A 23,345-nucleotide genomic window follows, 5' to 3' on the forward strand; every position below is an offset into this window, starting at 1 on the left:
GGAAGATCACAATACACCACAACGTGGAAGATCACAATACACCACAACGTGGAATATCACAATACACCACAACATGGAAGATCACAATACACCACTACGTGGAAGATCACAATACACCACAACATGGAAGATCACAATACACCACAACGTGGAAGATCACAATACACCACTACATGGAAGATCACAATACACCACTACATGGAAGATCACAATACACCACAACGTGGAAGATCACAATACACCACTACATGGAAGATCACAATACACCACTACATGGAAGATCACAATACACCACAACGTGGAAGATCAAATACACCACAATGTGGAAGATCACAATACACCACTACATGGAAGATCACAATACACCACAACGTGGAAGATCACAATACACCACTACATGGAAGATGACAATACACCACAAAGTGGAAGATCACAATACACCACAACTTGGAAGATCACAATACACCACTACATGGAAGATCACAATACATCACAACGTGGAAGATCACAATACACCACTACGTGGAAGATCACAATACATCACAATGTGGAAGATCACAATACATCACAATGTGGAAGATCAAATACACCACAACGTGGAAGATCACAATACATCACAACGTGGAAGATCACAATACACCACAACGAGGAAGATCACAATACACCACAACGTGGAAGATCACAATACATCACAACGTGGAAGATCACAATACACCACTACATGGAAGATGACAATACATCACAATGTGGAAGATCACAATACACCACAACGTGGAAGATCACAATACACCACAACGTGGAAGATCAAATACACCACAACGTGGAAGATCACAATACACCACAACGTGGAAGATCACAATACACCACAACGTGGAAGATCACAATACATCACAACGTGGAAGATCACAATACACCACAACGTGGAAGATCAAATACACCACAACGTGGAAGATCACAATACACCACAACGTGGAAGATCACAATACATCACAACGTGGAAGATCACAATACACCACAACGAGGAAGATCACAATACACCACAACGTGGAAGATGACAATACATCACAACGTGGAAGATCACAATACACCACTACATGGAAGATCACAATACACCACAACATGGAAGATCACAATACACCACTACATGGAAGATCACAATACACCACAACGTGGAAGATCACAATACACCACTACATGGAAGATCACAATACACCACAACATGGAAGATCACAATACACCACAACATGGAAGATCACAATACACCACTACATGGAAGATCACAATACATCACAACGAGGAAGATCACAATACACCACAACGTGGAAGATCACAATACACCACAACGTGGAAGATCACAATACAATACATCACAACGTGGAAGATCACAATACATCACAACGTGGAAGATCACAATACACCACAACATGGAAGATCACAATACACCACTACGTGGAAGATAACAATACACCACAACATGGAAGATCACAATACACCACAACATGGAAGATCACAATACACCACTACATGGAAGATCACAATACATCACAACGAGGAAGATCACAATACACCACAACGTGGAAGATCACAATACACCACAACATTGAAGATCACAATACAATACATCACAACGTGGAAGATCACAATACATCACAACGTGGAAGATCACAATACAATACATCACAACGTGGAAGATCACAATACATCACAACGTGGAAGATCACAATACATCACAACGTGGAAGATCACAATACACCACAACGTGGAAGATCACAATACATCACAACGTGGAAGATCACAATACACCACTACATGGAAGATCACAATACATCACAACGAGGAAGATCACAATACACCACAACGTGGAAGATCACAATACACCACAACGTGGAAGATCACAATACAATACATCACAACGTGGAAGATCACAATACATCACAACGTGGAAGATCACAATACATCACAACGTGGAAGATCACAATACACCACAACGTGGAAGATCACAATACATCACAACGTGGAAGATCACAATACACCACTACATGGAAGATCACAATACATCACAACGTGGAAGATCACAATACACCACTACGTGGAAGATCACAATACATCACAACGTGGAAGATCACAATACACCACAACATGGAAGATCACAATACAATACATCACAACGTGGAAGATCACAATACACCACTACATGGAAGATCACAATACATCACAACGTGGAAGATCACAATACATCACAACGTGGAAGATCACAATACATCACAACGTGGAAGATCACAATACACCACTACATGGAAGATCACAATACATCACAACGTGGAAGATCACAATACACCACTACGTGGAAGATCACAATACATCACAATGTGGAAGATCACAATACACCACAACATGGAAGATCACAATACACCACAACATGGAAGATCACAATACACCACAACATGGAAGATCACAATACACCACTACATGGAAGATCACAATACATCACAACGAGGAAGATCACAATACACCACAACGTGGAAGATCACAATACACCACAACGTGGAAGATCACAATACAATACATCACAACGTGGAAGATCACAATACACCACAACGTGGAAGATCACAATACACCACAACATGGAAGATCACAATACATCACAATATGGAAGATCACAATACACCACAACATGGAAGATCACAATACACCACTACATGGAAGATCACAATGCATCACAACGTTGAAGATCACAATACACCACTACATGGAAGATCACAATACACCACAACATGGAAGATCACAATGCACCACTACATGGAAGATCACAATGCATCACAACGTTGAAGATCACAATACACCACAACGTGGAAGATCACAAATAACTCGATGCAGCATGGAAGATCACATGAAATGTGGCACACGAAAGGTACACTTTTAAAAATCACACATCAACAGTTTTTATCAATAAAACATATTTTACAGCTGAGACAATAAATTAGCAAGCCGGGATAACATGGACACCAATATATAATCAACATTAACTCCGCCGTATATCACACCTGCACCTACTGCCGCCCATCACACCCACCCACAAGATAGCCTGGGTTATCAAGATACGTTGGCTCTATATTCAGGGCACACAATTAATAGGCTGACTGCCCGGTGTTTACCAGTCACCATAGACAGTTAAAGTTAGCCTGAGCCAACTCTGCTTGAACAATCCACCAGGATCTGCTCTATAAGCTGTCTGTATTGTACCCAGCTGGTGACAGTCGGCTAACGGTAAGTGTCATGTCGCTATAGCTGTTGATCAATGCTGGCCTGGTATGTAGGGTCCTTACTATACAATTGATATTGCTGACCCTGTTTCAATACAGAGACTATTTATATAGGGTGTCTGGGCGATGTTACTGAGACAATATTATATTATATCGTATCGGCCTACAAGTGAAGAGGGGCGGTCGGGTAGCCTAGTGGTTAAAGCGTTCGCCCGTCACGCCCAAGACCCGGGTTCGATTCCCGACATGGGTACAATGTGTGAAGCCCATTCCCGTGATATTGCTAGAATATTGCTAAAAGCTGCGTAAAACCATACTCACTCACTACAAGTGAAGACCGCCTCCGTGGTCTAGTGGATAGAACGTCTGACCGGAGAGCGGAAGATCGTGGGTTCGATACCCGACCGCGTCATACCAGACGTTAAAGATGGTTCTTGTTGTTACTCTGCCTGGCACTCGGCATTAAGGGGCTAAAACAAGGACCTGTCGGCTCGGAGTCAGTATACCGTGTCTGAGTGGCTTATTCTTGTTAAACTGCGGCATGGCACCTCAGTGGGCTTGTACTATAAACTCGGCATTAGCCGGTACTAGTACAGGCAGTACAAGAGTGCAATAATCTTGAACACGACGTTAAACCCGATTTCACCTCACCTACGAGTGGGTCAGCATGGTTTTATACCGCTTTTAGCAAAATTCCAGCAATATCACGGTAGGGACACAAGAAATTGGCGTCACACATTGTACCCATGATGGGAGTCGAACCCAGGTGTTGGGCGTGACGAGCGAATGCTTTAACCATTTGGCTCTCCCAACGCCCCTTGAATGCCACTAAATATATAACAACATATTATTATTATTATTATTATTATTTACAGATTAAAATAAAAAATGCAGCCAAGAGGGTTCGGGTGATGCATTATTATTATTATTTTTATTATTTTTATTATTATTATTATTATTATTATTATTATTATTATTATTATTATTATTATTATTTAGATGCGTTCTATATCTCTTTCAAATTTACAGGTATTACCTGTTCTTTACATTAAGTTCTGGGAACACTGGAAGACCCCCTGAACTTGTTCCCTTAGTACACCCGTCAATATCTACACGTTATTGCTTTTTCTATTCACTATTTCTTCACTCAATAATATTAAATGCGTTACATCCGTTCTTCCATCAAGCCATGTGTACATCCAGCCACCCGAGCCTACATTTGCCTATATGCACATTCTAGACAGTTTAAAATCAGTTTTTTAACTAATAACGAATCATTAAGCTAAATACATCAACCCAGTCGTTTTAGGCGCCGCAAAACACTGTGCAGAGTTGCGTCCTTTCGGCGTGCCAGTATCCTGTGATCGTGGCTTCAAATTCCAGGTTTTCCTGATTGTGATTCCTGTGGGTTTCGGGAAAGTGGTAAACATCTGAAGCCCAGCATCAGTTTGGGCGTTCCTCCCACATCAGGGCGACATCCCATAATATAATAACGGAGATGATGTCCAAAGTTGCGTTAAACCTATACACTCGTTTATAACCGTCTTTAATCTGGTACTTGTACACAACATGCTTGTATGCCTCAGGCTTTTAGGCAATGAACCGTTTGAAGAAAGGTAGTTTGGTAAATTAAGCTCTTGAACTACAGCTGACTGAGAAATCAGCCAAATGACATCATCGACCCGAGATCGATGTGTAGGTGATTGGTCGTCAAGTATCAAACAGTAAACAACGTCTTGTATCACGCCCGGCCTGGGAGAATGGATACTCATAAATTATGCTGAGTTCAGGCGACCCAATTCACCCGGGAAGGATTATGTCGAAACAGCGATTAGCCCCTCTCTGTTGTGATGTTGTGGGACGTATCTACGACGCGCTCTGTTCCTGAAGTGATTGTATTTTTTGCATTGACAGTCTGATTTCGCTTGGCAGCAAATGAATGGAAGCGTTACAAGTTAGAGGGGACAAATATAGTTCCTAGTATACAGGTTCTACCTGCGTAGGGTATGAGTCAGTAAACGCTGAATTGTTCCGAAGGTAAGTGTTAAAATATTTAGAAGGTCTGGTTTGGTTGTAAAGATCGTGTATGTGATTAAGTTGATGTGTTAGAGAGATAGAAAAGGAGACGGCGTAAGAAAAGGTGCTGGAGAGAGTGAATGTAGAGAGACAGACGGGTGGAGAGAGTGTACAGAGGAGAGACAGACGGGTGGAGAGAGTGTATAGAAGAGAGAGACAGACGATTAGAGAGAGTGTTTAGAGGAGAGTGACATACGGGTGGAGAGAGGGCATTGAGGAGAGAGACAGACGGGTGGAGAGAGCGTATAGAGGGGGAGTCAGACGGGTGGAGGGAGCGTATAGAGGAGAGACATACGGGTGGAGAGAGTGTATAGAGGAGAGAGACAGTGTTTAGTCGAGAGAGACAGACGGGTGGAGAGAGTGTATAGGGGAGAGAGATAGACGGGTGGAGAGCGTGTATAGAGGAGAGACATACGGGTGGAGAGAGTGTATAGAGGAGAGAGACAGTGTTTTGTCGAGAGAGACAGACGGGTGGAGAGAGTGTATAGGGGAGAGAGATAGACGGGTGGAGAGAGGGTATAGAGGAGAGAGACAGACGGGTGGAGAGAGTGTATAGAGGAGAGAGACAGACGGGTGGAGAGAGTGTATAGAGGAGAGACAGACGGGTGGAGAGAGTGTGCAGAGGAGAGAGACAGACGGGTGGAGAAAGGGTATAGAGGAGAGAGACATACGGGTGGGGAGAGAGAGTATAGAGGAGAGAGACATACGGGTGGAGAGAGAGTATTGAGGACGATAACATAAAGTGTATTACCCAATGTATGACATAAACTATCACATTGTATGACAGAAACATTACAGAAACTGATTATATCACTCGTTTCTTTTCTATGAAGGTTTGTGCTTTGATTTTTACTTCGTTTCGTGGGCTCATAATAAGTAAAGTGACCTGGTTATATGGACGCATATTGAACTGGCAGTGATAGAGTGAAGGCCAGGGTTGTCAGGACAGAGTTGATACAAAGTTTTTGCCAAACAGGACACTACATTGTGCCTGGCAACTGAAGTATGGAGTGGCGGAAGGTAGCCACAGATTTGTGGCAATGCTCAAGTACGTCTATAAACCTACAGCCACTTTCGGCTATAGTATTGTTCGTATCTCATAATTACCTTGCGAGAGGTACTACTTCCAAGTGAGACAGCAACCCGTGCTTGCCGTAAAAGGCGACTATGCTTGTCGTAAGAGGCGACTAACGGGATCGGATGGTCAGGCTCGCTGACTTGGTTGATGGAATCACTGGATTATGTGGTCCAGACTCGATTATTTACAGTCCGGTGGAATATTGCTTAGTGGGGCTTTAAACAACAAACCAACCAATCCAAGTGAGACCTGCTGAGAGGTTTTACATCTGAATTGTATAAACATTGTACACATCTAATGTTGATTGTTGACTGATTCAAAGTCACATTTATATTCACATGAAAAATCGACGTGAATCGTACTGCAATCTCACATATCATTTTACACTTTGTAACCCACTGTTTTCCCACTGAGCGACCGGTGCAGGTGAGAAAAGGGTGTTCACTCTTACATGCCATGATTTCAGTTGTCTGCCTTCTGCACGTGGTCTTACTCTCGACCGCTTACTTACTTACTTACTTACTTTGGAGATTTAACGTGCGCTTTCCGACTGATGCCTATTTCGCACACGGGCCCGGCCAGGCCATTTAATGTGTTTCCGAAAGGGGCGAAAGTGGTGTGTGCAACCCAAGAGGGGGCTTTAGGGGTTGCTTATATAGAATTTGGGAATTTTGAGATTTGGAATAGATGCCGATGGGGTTGGGGAGTAGAACTAAGGGAGCTGGGTATGGTGGATGTTTGTTTGTTTGTTTGTTTATGTGATTTTGATTTGGTAGATTATAGTGTTTTTAGATGCGTTTTATTAGTTCCGTTTTGATTAAGAATACGCCTAAGGCCTTGAAGTTTTCTAGTTTATTTTGTGGGTTTAGTATTGCTTCTAGAGTGAGAGCCTTGTTTAGATTGAGGGTGGTTTGTAATGCGGTTCGATGTGTTAGGTAGTGTGTGCTGTGGATGAGTGCGTGTTCTGGGGTTTCTATAGTTGTTTGCAGTGTGGGCAGTTACCTGTAGTGTGTTTTTTAATATTTTTTTTAGGTGGTTATTTAGGTTGGTGTGTCCTGTTTGGAGTTTAGTGATTACTCTGTCGATTTTTTTTGATGGATGGAGAATTTTTGGCTTGGTTAGTGGTTTGCTGAGTACTTTTGTGATTTGGCTATTTGAGTTTAGATATAGGTTATGCCATTTTTTGGTGATTTTTTGCTTATTTACGCTTTTAATTTCTGATTTTGAGATGGGTAAGTTTAAGCTTATTTCTGGGATTTTGAGGGATAGTTTGGCTGCCTTATCGGCGTTTTCATTACCGTATATTCCTACGTGGGCGGGTATCCACAAGAAGGTTATTTGTTTGCCTGCCTAAGTTAGGTCGTTGGAGCTTTTAAGTATTTGATTTATTAATTTAGGTCGGTTTTTGGTATTTTTGTTTTGGAGGGCTTGCAGTCCACTTAGGGAGTCGGTAAGTATTAGGATTTTTTTTGTGGTTTTTGGATCCTTGATTATGGAGGGCTGAGGCCATGCCCATTAGTTCTGCCGTGAATATTGATTGGTTGTTTGGGAGTCGGAAGGATTGTGTGGTTTTAGTTGGTTGTTTGGTATGGACTCCGAAACCTGTGTGTTTGGAGGTCGGATCTGAAGATCCGTCCGTGTAAATCGACCGCTGTGATCGAATTCGTTTTATACCACGAAAACTGTATTGTTTCACTATAAGGCTTCTTAATCTTTTTGGTATTTCTCGCATTTAGACGGTTCATAAGTTTGTTAAAATACTCCTCCTCGGTTTTGGTTGAAAATGTAAAACCCGAGCGATGGAATAGCCCGAGGATTGAAGGAGTCGCCAAAAACCTCAAAGACGTGTTTTAATTATTACATATGACCTGGTGAAAGAAGTTTCCTTTGTTTGTTTCTTGCTTAACGCCGCACACCAGTTATATGACGGCGGAATGTAAATAATCTAATCAGGTGAGGTGAGGTGAAATTGGGTTTAACGTTGCCTCCAAGATTATCGCACTTATATAGCGACGTGCATGCACATGTGTGTGTGTGGCTGCTTGAAATAGTCCGGATTGATAGTGCTAGCTCACTGAGATACCATGCCGCAGCTTAACATGAATACCCCACTCAGACACAGTATACTGACTCCGAGCCGGCCAGTCCTTGTTTTTGCCCCTTCAATGCCGAGCGCCAGACAGGGTAACATCAAGTACCATCTATTAACGTATTTTGGTATAACGCGGCCGGGAATCGAAGCACCGACTTTCCACTCTCCGGCCACGGAGGCGGTCTACTGAGCAGTGACCGTTGACTATGATGATCGTATTATGTAAAGGCATAGTATTCATAACATTAATCATTGGTCGTGGCTCTGTGATTCATAAACACATGCTCGGGATATACTCGGAATTGAACAATCGACTCTGTTTTTGACGGAGATTTCTTATGAATATTGAAAGGGTTTGTCGCTTTTATTTTCATAAACAACTGCAGTAAGTATTTTTAAGGGGGTCGAACCCCGGATCTTCCGCTCTCCGGGCGGACGCTCTACCTCTAGACCACAGAGGCGGTCCAATCTAATCAGGACCAGACATACCAGTGACTGATATTATGAGCAACTATCTACACCGTTGGGGTACGTTGACTCATGATCAACCAAGTCACCGAACCTGATCACCCAGTCCATTAAGACGCCTGGTACCACAAATATATTGCTGGATCAGTTCTAACCACGGATCCCACATGGAGGTTACCGAATGTAATGAAGGTCCTATGATTGTGGGTTCGAATCCCGGTTCGCCCCGATTATGTTTCTAGGTTTGTCAGCACCATACCCGTGCTCGTGGGTTTCACCGAAGTGGTAAACGACTAAGACCTGCATCACTTCGGGCTTTCCTCCCACATTAAGCCGACACGCCGCCATATAACTGGAATACTGTTAAAAGCGGTGTTAAACCCAACTCACTCACTCACTCAACTTTAGCATGCAAATTAACAAAACAACTGATTCTGGACATGTGTTAAACGCAACGCTAGCTTCTTATATACCTGTAACATGTTTTTAGTATTTTTAAAATGTAAACTTGGATTGATCTGTTGATCTCTTGAAAGCAACGTGATAAAATGAACGGATTTGTGACGATGCCTAGAATTCGTGACTCACAAGCATGTGCCAACTGTTATTACCAGGAAAGTGTTTTTCTCCGAATATAAGGAAGCGAAAGTGGATTTTACAAGCAGTTTGTTTCATCTGAAATAGTTATTCACAAAAACTGAATTACTTTGAAAACGCATCACAGACTTTGACTCTTGACGAGTAACAAGAAACTGTAAGATTTTATCCAGGTGAGTGATGATTCAAACTCAGACAACATTTAATCAATGTTACATGCCGTCAGGCCTCACTGCCATATCCCAATGTCTTTGTTTTCTGAGAAACCTGTGATTGTGGGTTCGAATCCCGGTTCGCCCCGATTATGTTTCTAGGTTTGTCAGCACCATACCCGTGCTTGTGTGTTTCACCGAAGTGGTAAACGACTAAGACCTGCATCACTTCGGGCTTTCCTCCCACATTAAGCCGACACGCCGCCATATAACGGGAATACTGTTAAAAACGGCGTTAAACCCAACTCACCACTCACTTTGTTTTCTGTCTGTTCGCTGAAAAGTATTTCCCAAATTCAACTACATGTATGCGTGATCATAGTGTGACAGGATAAATAATAGTTAATGTTAATTGCCAGAGTATAGGGTTATATTAACCTTGAGTTGGCTAATGCCTCTTTCGTTAAATATCAACCGTTACTGTACCTTTCTATACTGTTTCAAAGGGCGGGGTTATAAAAGCGTTCGCCCGTCACGCCGAAGGCCCGGGTTCGATTGCCCAAACGGGTACAATGTGTGACGCCCATTTCTGGTGTCCCCACAGCGTTATTCTGGAATATTGCTATAAACGGCATAAAACCACACTCACTCACTCACTCAACTGTTTCAAATAATGTATACGATTAAACGATTCACCGGAAAGATAATAAGTTAAATGACTGAATAAATGACAGTGAGACGTTGTTTCAGTTTTCATTGCAACACAGCATATCGAGGGTGGTTGTGTTTGGGTTGAGGATGTGAAACTCGACTCATTAAATTATAAATATATGAGGAAGTATGTACTGCCCGTAACACGTCTACAGCAACACGCGCACGTCATGAAACATGGGAACGACACAACCCGTGGCGGTACTTACTTTCACTTTTTTCACAACATAACCGGACAACGCTTTGCGTCGCAACACAAACCAACACCTGAAAGCGAAAACAAATATCTTTCTTTTCATTAAAAGTATTAATCTGTTTCCATTTTCATTGCCCAATTTTGTTTCTGTTTCTTACCCCAGATTAGAAGGAGAAACATGACAACTGTACACCCGGCAGCCTACCCCCCGGGGGGTCAGCCCATAGCTGCACAGCCCATGGCGGGAGGTAGGTACCCAGCACATATGTGAGTGAGTGAATATGGTTTAACGCCGCTTTCAGCAATATTCCAGCGATGTCTGGGCGGGGGACACCTTAAATGGGCTTCACACATTGTACCCATGTCGGGAATCGAACCCGGGCCTTCGGCGTGAAGAGCGAACGCTTTAACCACTAGGCTACCCGACCGTCCCCCAGCACATATGTATTAATGTATTGTTTTATAGAAACAAGTCGTCAATATAACATTTTCACAAGCAGGTGACCCAGGTTCGATCGTCAACGGTACCATGAGACCATCGTCGGATCCCACAATCAAGGCAAATGTAGATTACAATTAACCTATCATTTCCATCTGTATATGCGTGATGCAGTAAACGACGTTTATAACGAACTGACGTATATAACGAAATATGTTTTGATCCCGTCCATTGCTGTATACATGCTTATAACGAACTACGGTTATAACGAACTGAACTAAATGTAGTTTACTGTATATCGTTTGATTTCTTATATTTTGTGTTTGGAACATAAACAAAAACGTTACTGCTGATGTGTCAAGCAAGCGACAGCACCACTCTCTCACTACATCGGTGGGGCGGTCGGGTAGCCTAGTGGTTAAAGCGTTCGCTCGTCACGCCGAAGACCCGGGTTCGATTCCCTACAATGTGTGAAGCCCATTTCTGGTGTCCCCCGCCGTGATATTGCTGGAATAATGCTAAAAGTGGCGTAAAACCATACTCACTCACTCACTACATAGGTGGTTATCAATGAAATAACTAATGAAAACTGTTTGTTGTTTAACGCCGCTCTCAGCAATATTACAGCTATATGACGGCTATCTGTAAATAATCAAACCTGGATCAAACAAACCAGTGACTGATACTGTGAGCAACGTCCACGCAGTTGGGGGGGACGATGACACTGAATCATCCGAGTCATCGAGCTTGACCACCCTGTCCACTAAGTCGGCTTTCCACGGGGTCTATGCGGATCTACTGATAATGGCTGTTGAGATGTTTGGGCATGGTCTACATGTGTCTCACTTGACTGTACGTGTTGTAGTGCCCCCACAGGCCGGAGGGGTGGGCTGGTCCCCGACTAGTCAGGTGCCGGTAGGGTGCCCCCCGGGGCTGGAGGGTCTAGTAGCCATGGACCAGCTGCTCGTCAAACAGAAAGTGGAAGTCTTTGAAGGTACAGTATAACTTAGTCTGTCTCCTTGAGCCTAGACAATAAATTAAAAAAAGTCCCAACTCAAGTCTAGAATGATTTGGCAAGTCTAGATTGCCTCAGCTCATGAAATTAAGGATTGTTCTCAAGTTCTGGCTCCATTTGGATTGTATTATTTTATTTTGTAGATATACAATTTTAAATAAAATAACTTTATATCTGGAACTAAATGTCAGTCTCGGTATATCTGTGACCCTCCTTTAGAAGAGGTTAGTGAGTAAAGAGCCATATCACAGTGGACACTATGTAACCAGACATTTAACAATACACAAATGTTTACTTGGAAAGTCATGCTTATGTACACACTGTGGCGGTTAATGTCTTGTAACGCTGAAGAATACAAACTATATGCAGCAGTTTTGATAGATCATAAGATATGTATTGTGTAACATTCCATAGATAAACAGTGGCTATATTTTACAAACTACAAAATGTATGGACAGTGTTTACAAATACACACAGATATATTCAAGACACAAAAAGGCACAGTATACATTCAACAACGTAATTTTAAAACAAGTTTAAAATAATGGCAGGAAGTCTATATAGTCTCTGTATAGTGTCCCTGATAATAGACCCGTGAAGATCCGGGGTGAGATATGTCTTCAGCAACCCATGCTTGCCGTGAAAGGCGACTATGCTTGTCGTAAAAGGCGATGCATGTCATCGTATCCCAATTGCTAGGATCGATGCTAATGATGTCAATCACTGGATTATCTGGTCCAGCCTCGAAAATTTACAGACCGCCGTCATACAGCTGGAATATTGCTGAGTGCGGCGTTAAACAACAAACCAACCAACCAACCAACCCTGATAATAGTATGGAAACAATAGGAGTGTCATGTGGTACTTTGTACATTCGGGAACTTATCTATAATAGACCCAAGATCTGTTATCATATCTATAATTGTAGATATGATAACAGATCTTGGCAATTGTTTCTGGACAACACTTAGTAATAATAAGTTAATATGCTATTAAGAACATTCATAAAGCGGGATCTTTTTCATCACCCTCTTGAGCGATAGGGTAGCCTCGTGATTAAAGCGTTGGCACGTCACGCCGAAGACCCGGGTTCGATTCCCCACAGGGATACAATGTGTGAAGCCCATTTTCCGGTGTCCCCCGCTGTGATATTGCTGGAATATTGCTGAAAGCGGCTTAAAACCATACTCACTCACTAATCTCCCTCCATTGTGTAATCCCCAGTTCAGGTAAAGTGACTTTGTTTACTCAGACTGAGTACTTTGGTGTGTACACAGTGGGTGGGCCGAGTACCACTCAACAGCCATAGTGTTCGCATTACAACATATAGCTATAACTTTCACCAGTTCTGTTGTCAGCTGATATATTTAAGACATATACAAACTTTGGGTTATGTTTTTTATTCACTAATGCACATGTGACCATAATCAAATCACGAAACGTGTTTGCTTACACGAGTTTTTAAAAAAAATAATTTTTGTTATTACAAACAAGATCGTTAGGACAGAGTGAGTGAGTGACTTTATGCTTTACGTCACATCGGCAATATTTCAGCCATATCGTGACGAGATAGGACAGAGAGTGTTACATTACACGTCATTAAATGACGTAAGAGAGAGCGTTACAAAACACGTCATTGCCTGAGGACGCTATAAAGTATTCTATAACATTTTTTACAAGGTTGTGTATTTCTGAAATAAGAACAAAGTATTGACTTTTCAGCAATCACTGGATACGAAACAAACAACAAGTATGAAATCGTCAACACCCTAGGACAGAGGGTGTTCATGGCAGTAGAAGGTATGTTGGGTTAACTCCCAATCAATCTCATTAAAATCAGATCTTAGTTGTCGCTACCGCTAACCAAAGATCTGAGGACATCCCATTACAGGTCACGTCAGAACGACCTTTCCCTAACATTGACCGACCAATGAAATGACTGACAAGAAATCGACATTTGCCAATCAGAAGGCAGCTATCTCGAGCTTTACGGCACTAGTTTCAAACTGGCCATTACGCTTCGAAACATATTTTGACGTATTCTCGATTAAAAATTTTTAAACTGACCAAAACAACATTCTGGAATGGCTAATAGATGGCCTAGATTGTATGGATATAATTATAAAACCCATAACCATCGTTCGTGAATACCCAATGTTAAATATCTCGAGGTTGCATGATTAGAAAACACATTCCGACTGTCACTTTCAGGATCTGGTAAGCGACGCTCTGATTGGTTGGATGAAAGGTCGTGCTGACGTGACCCGAAATGGGATGTCCGCAGATCTTTGTTTAGCGATAGCGAGAACTAAGATCTGATTTTAATGAGATTGACTCCCAATAAACATGTCCATCATCTTGAAAGAAAAAGAAAAACTGAGGTCCAACCTCCAACGGGCATCATGAAGCCACTCTGGTCTTCCATGACAGTTTGTCGAATACATTTTCAGGAATGATCAAAGTGTAAAGCCATGTAGTCCAAGTCATCCTTATTATTATCATTATTATTTTTTAGTTATCTATTTATATGATCCACGCATTTTTATTGTACATGTATATATTCGATGGCCCCCAAGCACTGCATGTTCAAGAGATTCCCCTGTAAACTCTCAGCGTGTTTGTGCTCCTAGATACGTGTTGCTGCACCAGGAACTGCTGTGGTCACAGTCGACCGTTCGACATCAAGATCCTCGACAGAACCAACAGGGAGGTCATCCACCTGTCCCGCCCACTCCGCTGTTCGTCGTGTTACTTCCCCTGTTGTCTACAGGTAGGCTATACTCGTGGAGTGAGTGAGTGAGTGAGTATGGTTTTACGCCGCTTTTAGCACTATTCCAGCAATATCACGGCGGGGGACACCAGAAATGGGCTTCACACATTGTACCCATGTCGGGAATCGAACCCGGGTCTTCGGCGAGACGAGCGAACGCTTTAACCACTAGGCTACCCGACCGCCCTTTAACTCGTGGAGCACCGGGCAACTTAAAAACCCAAGCCTCAAACAACCGCCTAGTGTTGAATTAGTCCCATTTTCACTACAATTTTCAGCTCAATTGCTCGAGGGAATAGTAAGCTTATGTCGTGTCCTGTTTGTCTGTAAATATCTCATGTGAAAACACTGTGCCACTGTAGCTGACAGTGGATACATAATTACTAACTGGTAAACCAGGATAAGTTGAGTTGTGACCTGACAATTAATCCTGGATAACGATGTATGAGGTCCGCCCACTGGCGGGTACCATTGTGAGGAAAGGGGTAACGGGTGGTCTGCGACAAGTAGTACGATGGATATGTGCATGTCCTGTCTCGACTGAGAACGTGTTCTAGTGGCGAGTTCAATAGCGCATAATCGTACGTGCTGATGTGAGGTACCCAATGACTGTGAAAACGGTAACAGCAAATTTGCATAGATAACAAAATTGAGGACAATGAAACAAATTCATTTGCTGTTGAAGTAGAATAATGTTTCTTTACTCTAGAGAGCCATAACGAATAGTGTCCTGTGATTAACAACATGATTGTGAAGGTTGAGACCTTTATGTAGTGATAGTTGACTCAATGTCATACTACTTAATAATCTCAAGTGATTGTTTTGGGGGTCTCAGCATACTGTGAACGTAACATTGTAAGGTGGATTTCTATTGAGATAACTAGATCGTCATAGCACCATTCTTCACATTCGGATGTTTCTGTGTCTGGTCCATTCGTCAGACACCGTTCGACAATGATGAGCAACACGTGTGTCCACGAAAGCGTATTCAATTTGATCATCATGACTGGCACGTGCACAACACGTGTACACCCTCTCTACCTGCCACAAACAAAATGTTTGCCTAAATTCTGTGCACCGCCTACTTGTCTCAAACGCATTCTGTGACTTGGTTCAACTTATCCTGGCTTACCAGTGTGTTCTCTCCAGTGATGACAACAAAACATGTTCGGGAAATTATTATCCGATTTTCAATATGGCCGCCACGGCAGCCATTTTGTATCCACTGTTGCGGATATTACAGTATAATGAAGTCAAATTGGCATGCGCTTATTATACTACTTACTGTCTGCCACGACAGATTAACTATAGTAATGTGAAAGTATCGAGTGGTCCTTAACTTCTTTTGAGTAGTTTATGTAATGAGATTAAATATAAAGATTACGTTGTTCGCTGTATTTCATTCTTACCTTGATTTGTCCTTTCTTCTAAACTAACATGATTATATTCCACCCCTGACCTTTTCTTGAAATTTCTGCTGAAACTTGCAAGGATGGCAGCCATATTGAAAAACAGTTTCATGGCTATTGCTCGGCCATTTTCTTTTTGAAAATGTCATGAAATGTGTACACAAATGTACCGCAACAATTCGCTAATGGGGAAATTTTGTAAATCCGGACGATTTCAATTGGAACGCTTACCTCCGAGTAGACGAGGTTACGCACAAATTGAGTCAGCAGATAACCAAAAAGGTGTTTGACCGACTTGAATCAAACTCGCTCGGACTGTCTATTTCACTGGTCGAGGCAAGTGTCCTTTTACAATTTTGCACTGTCATCCACTGCTGTTTCAGAAAGTGGAGGTACAGGCCCCACTCGGCAACACAATCGGGTATGTGCGCCAGGGGTGGCACCCGTGTCTACCCAAGTACAAGCTGATGGATGAGAATGACGAGACGGTTCTCCGGATCGAGGGGCCCTGTTGTCAGTGGAACATATGTGGTGATGTGGAGTTTGATGTAAGTGTATATACCTATATAGCGATAATACATGTACTTCGATACTGGAGTATATACCTATATAACGATAATAAATGTACTTCGATACTGGAGTATATACCTATATAACGATAATACATGTACTTCGATACTGGAGTATATACCTATATAACGATAATACATGTACTTCGATACTAGTGATACTTCGATACTGGAGTATATACCTATATAACGATAATGTAAGTACTTCGATACTAGTGATACTTCGATACTGGAGTATATACCTATATAACGATAATAAATGTACTTCGATACTGGAGTATATACCTATATAACGATAATACATGTACTTCGATACTGGAGGTTACGTTTTGGGACATCATTTATCTGGATTTCGTTGAACCGGACCGAGTAAATAATCTGGTCTTGTAAAACTTGAAAGACAATATTCGGACCTTATTACGCCTACTACATGTTCAGAAAAGACGTTATTTTCACAAATTCTCTGCGTTTTACATATATGTTACTGCATGGTGTGTTGTGATTCAATAAGATGAAGTGTCCGGGACATCCAGACTTATTTCTACGATCTGTAAAATATACCATCAACTGACAAGTTCCAATTCAAAGTATTTTCAAATTCCAAGCAGTAAATTGAATACGTGCCACTTACTGTCACCATAACACGCTACAGGTGAAGTCCAAAGACGAACAATTTGACGTGGGCAGGATTTCAAAGCAATGGTCAGGGCTGATGAAGGAGATGTTCACAGACAGCGACAACTTCGGCGTCACCTTCCCCATGGACCTTGATGTCAAGATGAAGGCGGTGATGCTCGGGGCAGTCTTCCTCATTGTGAGTATAATGTGGTTCAACAGTGATGCTAGGGGCAGTCTTCCTCATTGTGAGTATAATGTGGTTCAACAGTGATGCTAGGGGCAGTCTTCCTCATTGTGAGTATAATGTGGGTCAACAGTGATGCTAGGGGCAGTCTTCCTCATTGTGAGTATAATGTGGGTCAACAGTGATGCTAGGGGCAGTCTTCCTCATTGTGAGTAAAATGTGGGTCAATAGTGATGCTCGGGGCAGTCTTCCTCATTGTGAGTATAATGTGGGTCAATAGTGATGCTAGGGGCAGTCTTCCTCATTGTGAGTATAATGTGGGTCAATAGTGATGCTAGGGGCAGTCTTCCTCATTGTGAGTATAATGTGGGTCAATAGTGATGCTAGGGGCAGTCTTCCTCATTGTGAGTATAATGTGGGTCAACAGTGATGCTAGGGGCAGTCTTCCTCATTGTGAGTATAATGTGGGTCAACAGTGATGCTAGGGGCAGTCTTCCTCATTGTGAGTATAATGTGGGTCAAGAGCGATGCTGGGGGCAGTCTTCCTCATTGTGAGTATAATGTGGGTCAACAGTGATGCCAGGGGCAGTCTTCCTCATTGTGAGTATAATGTGGGTCAACATTGATGCTAGGGGCAGTCTTCCTCATTGTGAGTATAATGTGGGTCAACAGTGATGCTAGGGGCAGTCTTCCTCATTGTGAGTATAATGTGGGTCAACAGTGATGCTAGGGGCAGTCTTCCTCATTGTGAGTGTAATATGTGTATATGTGTGTTATACTGCAAGTCCTTGTGGTATATGTGTGTTATACTGCAAGTCCTCTTGGTATATGTGTGTTATACTGCAAGTCCTTGTGGTATATGTGTGTTATACTGCAAGTCCTCGTGGTAAATGTGTGTTATACTGCAAGTCCTTGTGGTATATGTGTGTTATACTGCAAGTCCTCTTGGTATATGTGTGTTATACTGCAAGTCCTTGTGGTATATGTGTGTTATACTGCAAGTCCTCTTGGTATATGTGTGTTATACTGCAAGTCCTTGTGGTATATGTGTGTTATACTGCAAGTCCTCGTGGTAAATGTGTGTTATACTGCAAGTCCTTGTGGTATATGTGTGTTATACTGCAAGTCCTCTTGGTATATGTGTTTTATACTGCAAGTCCTCGTGGTATATGTGTGTTATATTGGAAGTCCTCGTGGTATATGTGTGTTATACTGCAAGTCCTCGTGTTATATATGTGTTACACTGCAAGTCCTCGTGGTATATGTGTGTTATATTGGAAGTCCTCATGGTATATGTGTTATACATGAGCCTGTGAATATGATTTGCACATCCAATTTCAATATATATTATACATCATGACTCCTAATGATATGCACTTTATTTAAACATGTTTAGATTATGAGGTTAATGCATAATGATATGCAGTTTGTCCTAGATGTGTTTATATTCTAAACATGTTCAGATTATGTGGATGTTGTGTTCGGGTGTTTTTTAGGCTTATGATACCATAGCACATTTCATGTGGTATATTTGTTTGTTTAACGCCGCACTCCAATATTCCACCTATATGACGGCGGTCTGTAAATAATGAAGTCTGGACTAGACAATCCAGTTATTAACATCATGAGCATCGATCCACGAAAATTGGTATACAATGACATGCATCAGCCTGATCACCCGATCACGATAGTCGCCTTTTTCATGTGTTTAAACACTAAACGTGTCTACATAGAACACACCAAATGTGTATTCCGTTTAGGATTTAAACACCTGTCCCTAAACAGTATGGTTTTACAATCTAAACACATTGTTTACAGTGGAGTATTGGCTGCAGGTGCCACCCTGTGGGTGCGCGTCTCGTGACACACCTCCCTATGCTTGTCCTAATAGTCCACCAAATGGACTGGGCCGTCCGACTCGATGGCGGTGTGCATATTCATGGATATTTCATTAATTGCTGATTATTTTTATCAGGACTTCATGTACTTCGAAAACAACCAGGACAAGGCTGCAAGAGATGCGCACAGGGTAATCTAGGTAACGCTTTTCACAAAGCTTACTCGGACTTTATAAACAAAAGGTGAGTACCACCTTTGATATTATGTAGTTATACTAAACAAACCCCACATTATTAAGACTTAAGCAGCTAGTTCAGACACTATGGGTTAATCTATCCCCATTTTGTTAATGGTACACAACAGCCCAGCCAATCAAGTTACTGTCTTGCACTTTGGCCAGAAAGTCGGTCTTCACAGGTCACACGTAGACTGAAACAATCTTCTTTGTATTCTAAGAAAATGTTACAATGGTATGAGAGTACACAATGGAAGAAAATGATTATATAAAACTTTGTTCTAAAAAGTTAAAAACATGTTTGTTTCAATGGGATTTACTACCATTCGGATCAGAGCAAAACAAAATTACTTTTGATTATGTCACCATTGCATTTTTGTAAGGAGAACTCTTCCAGTCTGGTGATAGCCGTCTTGTAGGTCAGACGAGGGCGCTAATGCGTGTATAATTGTACTGCAGTGTGTGGTTGCCTTCCTAAATGTCGGCACCATCACAGACCAAGCTGCAGCATCATTCGTGTACACTGACTAACGCTTGTTCTTTGAAAATGCGTGGCACCGGTGGCCCAGTCGCCTAAGTCGCCGCAATTCGCTGTGCAGAGTTGCGTCCCGTTGGCTCGCCAGACACCTATGATTTTGGGTTCGAATCCCGGTTCACCCCGATTATGTTACTAGGTTTTTCACCACCAGACCCGTGCTCGTGGGTTTCACCAAAGTGAAAACGTCTGAAACCTGCACCACTTTTTTCCCACATTAAGGTGACACGCCGTAATATAACTGGATTACTGTTAAACACAACTCACTCACTCTTGTAAAACTACATTATTTTGATAGAAACATGCAACTACATTTAACTACATGCTGGTTGGTTTGTTGGTTTGTTGTTTAACGCCGCACTCAGCAATATTCCAGTTATAGGGCTGCGGTCTGTAAATAATCGAGTCTGGACCAGACAATCTAGTGATTAATATCATGAGCATCGATCCACGCACTTGGGATCGATGACATCCATCAACCAAGTCAGCGAGCCTGACCACCCGATCCCGTTAGTCGCCTTTTTACGACAAGCATGCAAACCTATTGACCATATCGACAGATATCGACAATGTATAGTGTTTCTTTTATTTTGCTGCTCAGTTATTCAAGTAATATTAAGAAGCTCTTTAATACGGAAGCCTTTTAGGGCCATTTGTTTTTAAAAATAAAATCGATACTATCTTGAAATTTCAAGATACTAAATTGATATTTCAAAATTATTCACTTCAAACGTATTTTTACATCTTAGGATGTTAACTTTTTTTCTTGAAATTTCAACTTAGTATCTTGAAATTTCAACTTCTGTATCTTGAAATTTCAACTTAGTATCTTGAAATTTCAACTAAGTATCTTGAAATTTCGACTTAGTATCTTGAAATTTCAAGATAGTATCGGAAAAAAACAAAAAAACAAATGGCCCTAAAAGGCTTCCGTACTTTAAGTAACACGTGTTTTTTCTGCTTTCAGGGGATGGCTGAAAGACAGAATGCTTCGTTTCACATTGGTTAACGAGGAATGTAAATGTTCTAATCTCCTTTCCACAACTAACAGCATTACCTCTCTATTTATCCATGAAGACAGCATTGATTAACTATAGCATTGTGAAAAGAATCGAGTATTCTTCTGAGTAGTATATAAACGTCCAACGGGATTTCAATTGTTTGGCTTGGTCATATATAACAGTGGTGATGTTCTCCTGTAAACGTAGTTCATCTATATACTAGTATCGTTTCAATAAATGCGGAATTAATGACATCCACAGTACAAATAACCCTATATACTAGTATACTAGTAAATTGGGCTGTGTCAATGTGCAGGAAACCATGAATTACATCCATTTGGGAAAGCATAGAGATGACTTATGATGACTACACATGCTGTACATCGTTCTACAAAGCGACTAAGACGATCGTACCAAGCAGTATCATAGATTTACGATAGGCGAAGTGATAAGATCACTTTGTAGAATTGGGCTCAACTGGGACGCATTTCAAGAAGCAACCATAACGCTATAAGAGTTCAAGCTTACGACGCCAGATGTAGCGGGTCGTTCTAAAGAAACGGAGTCCTGGATGATTTAATTCTGGAAAAAAAGGTTTTACAAATAAAACAGAATATCAATATGATTGTGTTTTTTTTACAAATGAGATAAGACCATTTTGATTATCATTCGACATGTGTATGTGAGTCATATCAGTGATTAAATATGTACCCTGAATTTTATAACCAAACATTGTTAAAATGTCTGTGATACGTTCATGGAAGACCGTTTTAGTCGTTGCCCTTATCGCACTTGTATTTATTGCATACAGAGGAACAGAAGAGCTTGTTGTTTAATGCTGTGATGTCGAGATAGAGCTTGATCACGATTATCTCCCTTTGATCAGCAGTAAATCCCGATGCAAGAGCATAAAACTCTGTAGACATAACGGATTTTATGTTTGATGATATCATTGGCTAGCGTTCTATGAATATCGCAGATGAAAATACATGTATAAGTGTATATATATGGGTTTACGTGCATTCCGTAACAGATAACAGCCGACCACCCCGTCTCTCTTATAGCCCCCGAAACATTGGTGATGACGAAATGTATCATACATCTTTAACAACCAAAGAATTTATTAAGGTCAGCATATTGTTTCTTCGCCTTGTAGACGTTTGCAGAAAGAGTTTTTTCGTCTGGGTGGGTACTGCTTTATCTAAAAACAGTAAGTTGCCTCAATAGTTGTCATTTTACCACCCAAAACGAAGTTAAACTAATTATAACGAAACGTGGCGGTGTTGCCGAGCAATAACAACGGTATGAACTTGAATGACCTATACAAAAGATGACATGTTACAGATTTAACAGACTAGTTCCGTCATGTCGGTTACTTTATTACCATTAAGCATTACACCTACACGTTCCTTTTACTTTATCACTTTTTTATATGACTAAAATTGTACATTTTGCCTGTTTTATAAATATGTTAAGGTTAAGAAATAAAATATATGAATTATCAAATGTATTTGTGTTTTTGTATGTTTATGACTTTGTTGAGGTAATGATCTGTAAGGCATTTCTGGCCGTCGGAACAACGAAGATTCCGAGGTAGAATAGGTCTTCAGCAACCCATGCTTGTCGTAAAAGGTGACTATGCTTGTCGTAAAAGGCAACTAACGGGATCGGGTGGTCAGGCTCACTGACTTGGTTGATGCATGTCATCGATCCCAATTGCGTGGATCGATGCTCAAGATATCAACCACTGGATTGTCTGGTCCCGACTCGATTATTTACAGACCGCCGTCATAAAGCTGGAATATTGGTGAGTGCGGCGTTAAACAACAAACAAACCAAACCAAACCGGAACAACATGTTTGGTTGACGTCCGAATTTGTTCCCACAAGTGGCCCTTGTGGGTATCCGGGAAAGAATAGGTGTCTAATACTTAATATGCTTATCGTACGAGTGAGTGAGTGACTTTGGTTTAATATCAGCTTATAATGTCGGAAGAAACACTGTAAAAGTTGGTTGAGAGGCGGGGGGGGGGGGGGGGGGGGGGCAGGACTAAGTTAAGTGTCTATCGTAGTTATCAGTTATACTTTCGTTGTCAGCT

The 23,345-nt window shown here is 41.5% G+C and overlaps 1 protein-coding gene across 4 annotated transcripts; it reads left to right on the forward strand.

Moving 5' to 3' along the window:
- The first annotated feature begins 3,116 nt into the window (after window positions 1-3,116).
- LOC124149339 (phospholipid scramblase 1-like) lies at window positions 3,117-22,753 on the forward strand. Of its 4 annotated transcripts, none has more exons than XM_046520861.2 (9): window positions 3,117-3,267; window positions 10,797-10,881; window positions 11,938-12,066; window positions 13,810-13,887; window positions 14,718-14,857; window positions 16,650-16,814; window positions 17,488-17,649; window positions 19,613-19,718; window positions 21,214-22,753. In XM_046520861.2, exons 2-8 carry the CDS (start codon window positions 10,812-10,814, stop codon window positions 19,673-19,675), a joined length of 807 nt encoding a protein of 268 aa, XP_046376817.1. In that variant the 5' UTR covers window positions 3,117-3,267; window positions 10,797-10,811; the 3' UTR covers window positions 19,676-19,718; window positions 21,214-22,753. The 4 variants fall into 4 exon arrangements, with proteins under 4 accessions (XP_046376817.1, XP_046376816.1, XP_046376819.1 ...); XM_046520860.2 differs by lacking the exon at window positions 3,117-3,267 and adding an exon at window positions 5,043-5,300; XM_046520862.2 differs by lacking the exon at window positions 3,117-3,267 and adding an exon at window positions 9,614-9,747.
- The last annotated feature ends 592 nt before the right edge of the window (window positions 22,754-23,345 follow it).

Source organism: Haliotis rufescens, unplaced genomic scaffold (assembly GCF_023055435.1).
Source record: "Haliotis rufescens isolate VD_foot unplaced genomic scaffold, xgHalRufe1.0.p SCAF_11, whole genome shotgun sequence".
In the NCBI taxonomy this organism is placed as follows: domain Eukaryota; kingdom Metazoa; phylum Mollusca; class Gastropoda; order Lepetellida; family Haliotidae; genus Haliotis; species Haliotis rufescens.

What these genes read in the sequence shown, in the direction of transcription:
- LOC124149339 (XM_046520861.2), top strand. Translation starts at nt 10,812, where the DNA reads ATGACAACTGTACACCCGGCAGCCTACCCCCCGGGGGGTCAGCCCATA. An exon ending in TGCACAGCCCATGGCGGGAG is followed by an intron (nt 10,882 to 11,937) that starts GTAGGTACCCAG and finishes TACGTGTTGTAG; the next exon opens with TGCCCCCACAGGCCGGAGGG. An exon ending in GTGGTGATGTGGAGTTTGAT is followed by an intron (nt 16,815 to 17,487) that starts GTAAGTGTATAT and finishes AACACGCTACAG; the next exon opens with GTGAAGTCCAAAGACGAACA.